At 35.0% G+C, this 3,322-nt stretch overlaps 1 protein-coding gene across 1 annotated transcript; it reads left to right on the plus strand.

Annotated features, from left to right (window-relative positions):
• The first annotated feature begins 348 nt into the window (after nt 1–348).
• LOC112529532 (metalloendoproteinase 1-MMP-like) lies at nt 349–1,416 on the plus strand. Its single transcript, XM_025140855.1, has one exon. The coding sequence runs from the start codon at nt 349–351 to the stop codon at nt 1,414–1,416; it is 1,068 nt and encodes a 355-aa protein (XP_024996623.1).
• The last annotated feature ends 1,906 nt before the right edge of the window (nt 1,417–3,322 follow it).

Raw genomic sequence — 3,322 nt, forward strand, 5'->3', positions numbered from 1 at the left:
ATTAAATGTATTTAATTTTTTGATAATATAATTAATGATAAAATATTATTTTACATGTATTTCTTTTACAATATAATTATTTCACATCGTGAAACTTTCTGTAATATTTTTATGTGTATTTTTTGTTTCAATGTATAAACCCAAAAACAAAGTTTCAAGTATGTTTTTTTTACTTTACAGCATAAACACAAATATATGTGAAATAATATTTTAAATTGTAATATTTAATTAAAAATATATAAAATAATAATAACTTGTATATCATGCAATAAAATTTGTATTGCGTTTTATTTACTCATAGAATTTGTATAAAAACTCCAAATCTTAAAGAAAACCAAATTAACAGCCATGAACAGGTTTTTCGGTTACAACATGTTTTTCTTTCTCTCTCTCCTCCACGGTGTTTTTCCCGCCAGAATCGTTCCTCCGACATCACCACCGGAATCCACCGTCAAACACATCTCCGGTAATGACACGTGGCACAGTTTCGCCAAGTTCATGGACGCCGGCAAGGGTGCTAACTTCTCCGGAATATCTGAGCTCAAAAACTACTTCCACCGATTTGGTTACATCGATGACGTTAACAACTTTACAGACACCTTCGATGAAACCCTAGAAACCGCCGTGTTAAATTACCAGGAGAGGCTCGGCTTACCGATCACCGGAGAACTCGATTCCGATACCGTCACTCAGATCATGTTACCGCGGTGTGGCGTCTCCGACGGTCTCAACCGGAAGAAACATAAAATCCACGTGAATAAACATTATGCCTTTTTTTCCGGCGAGCCGAGGTGGAGGAAACCGGCAAATTCGGAGACTATGACGCTAACTTACGCTTTTTCGAACAATCATATGATTGATTACATTAGTTACTCCGACATACGAGCTGTTTTCTTGCGGTCCTTCTCCCGGTGGTCGTCTACGATTCCGGTGAACTTCGCGGAGGCGGATGATTACCGGAAAGCAGACATAAAGATAGCGTTTTACCAAGGGGATCACGGCGACGGAGAGCCGTTCGACGGCGTTTTAGGTGTGTTGGCTCACGCTTTCTCGCCGGAAAACGGTAGGCTCCACTTTGATAAAGCTGAAACATGGGCCGTTGATTTCAAATCAAGTAAATCAAATCTGGCCGTTGATTTGGAATCAGTTGCGACTCATGAAATCGGGCATATTCTCGGGTTGGCCCATTCTTCGGTTAAGGAGTCGATCATGTACCCGAGTTTGGGTCCGAGAATTAAGAAAGTGGATCTAAAAATTGATGACGTCGAGGGGATCCAGGCGTTATACGGGTCAAACCCGAATTTTAGGTACACACCATCTATGGAATCGGATATCTCATCGGGTACCCGAACCGGGAGAGGAAGATGGTTTAAGAGGGTGACTTCATTGGTATTACTTATGGGTTTTTTATTTTGATGATCTATTTAATCAATTAATTTAATTTTTTAATTTATTTCAAAAATACAGACATTTGTTTTATGGGAAAATTGCATCAAAATGAAACAAAGTTTAAGTTGATTCTATTTTAGGAAACTAACTTTTAAAATCATTATTTAAGGGTGTAAAACAAATTTTTTATTTATTTAACGGTCTGCTTAACCTGTTAACTTACTAAAGATGATGTGGCTACATTATCTGCCAACTAAGCTGGAGACAAGATTCAACCAAACACATCTTAAGCTAAACCAGTGCTGACGAATAACCAACCCGTAATGAATAGGGAGAAAGTATAATAATGCTATGAATGACCCAGTAGCGAATCTTGGTAATAATATCTGCAAAAGAACGTTCTCCTATGCTTCTAGACATGTTGGCCTCCACATATTCTTGTACAGTGAAAAGGGGAAGACATCATCTCTGTGGAGAAATGAGCTACAAAAAATTTGAACCTGTTTAGAACAAAAACAATCGACCGATGTATCATATGCATCTTAATAAAATTTATCATATGCATCTTAATTTCATATGAACCATATGTATACTTGATCATGTCTATCTCATCTTATTTGAATTAATAATTATCTGTTTATGAACAATTGTGAAACAGATATATCATATGCAGCTTATTTTCATATGCAAGATGATATACTTGATCATATGCATTTTATTCTCATATGAAACATCATATACCTTATCATATGCATCTTATTTTCATATGAAACAGATGTATACTTGATCATGTCATTTTAATCAAATTAACAATTTTCCGTCTATGAACAATTGTGAAACAACTATTCATCAGAATTGTTTTTTCCATATCAGATCTATTACAATTTTTCGGTTTCATATCTTATCAGATTCATATTTTCATAAGAACTACCAACACGCATCTTCAATGAACAAAACGGTTTGCACTAAGTTAGTTCCTTTTCATTTTTTCTTTATATTTATATGACTTTTTTCAACTCAAACTGAACTTTCACAAATAACGTATTTGATCATCCAAAAAAATCCCGCCTTCGGTTTTTTTTACGGAATGTTGATTTCATGTATCTATTCACTTCCCAAACTTTGATTTCATTACTAGGAGCAATTTCATGTTTTTATGCTATCTCGAAGGTCTGATTTAGGGCTGTTTTCCATCCCCTGTTAATGTAAAAACTAAACAGCACAAATTGCATTCTTTTATCGTATTCTTTCAAAATGAAAGAAGATTTCGAAGTTACTAACTACTACAATTTCTTATATGATGAATCTGAAATTTCTAAACCCTAAACTCTTCGTCGGAAATTTTGAATGTTTTCCGCCATTTCTTTTTCGATATGCAATTGATTTCATAGTGAATCTTTTTGAAACCGCCTTCAGTGTATTTGCATCGTTGATAATGATCTCATTTGTGATTACACCGACGAAATCAGAATCAATCCCGAGAAGTTAACCCAATGACTTCGTAGACGCCTGTTTCCTTCCAGGGTCCAAATCATATGATGTCCTCCATATTTTATATTTCTAATCCAAGCGTATCCTTCTATTGAGTAGCTAATTTTAAAAATGCCGTTGGTTCATCTCCAACCGTTGATTAAATGATTGTATGGTATATATTGGGTTGCAACAATATGAAGGGTTTCATATGATATCCCATATATATAGAGAGAGATTTGGGATCAGGTGAGACCAAAGGTTTTTTGTGAGATCCGTAAGACCAATTCTCAATCTTTGGATTAGATCTACAATATGAAATTCATAATCACAAAAATTGTCACGAGACTTCTCAATAATCACAAAATTGCCACCGTGCAACTTTAGACCATTAGTTTATAAAGTTGATTAATGAACATAAATTGATTTTACGGGTCTCACAAAAAACTCTTGGTCTCACATG

The sequence above is a fragment of the Cynara cardunculus genome, assembly GCF_001531365.2.
Source record: "Cynara cardunculus var. scolymus isolate 2C chromosome LG 16, CcrdV1, whole genome shotgun sequence".
Lineage (NCBI taxonomy): Eukaryota > Viridiplantae > Streptophyta > Magnoliopsida > Asterales > Asteraceae > Cynara > Cynara cardunculus.

Coding starts and splice junctions, on each gene's coding strand:
- LOC112529532 (XM_025140855.1), top strand. CDS start 349: ATGAACAGGTTTTTCGGTTACAACATGTTTTTCTTTCTCTCTCTCCTC.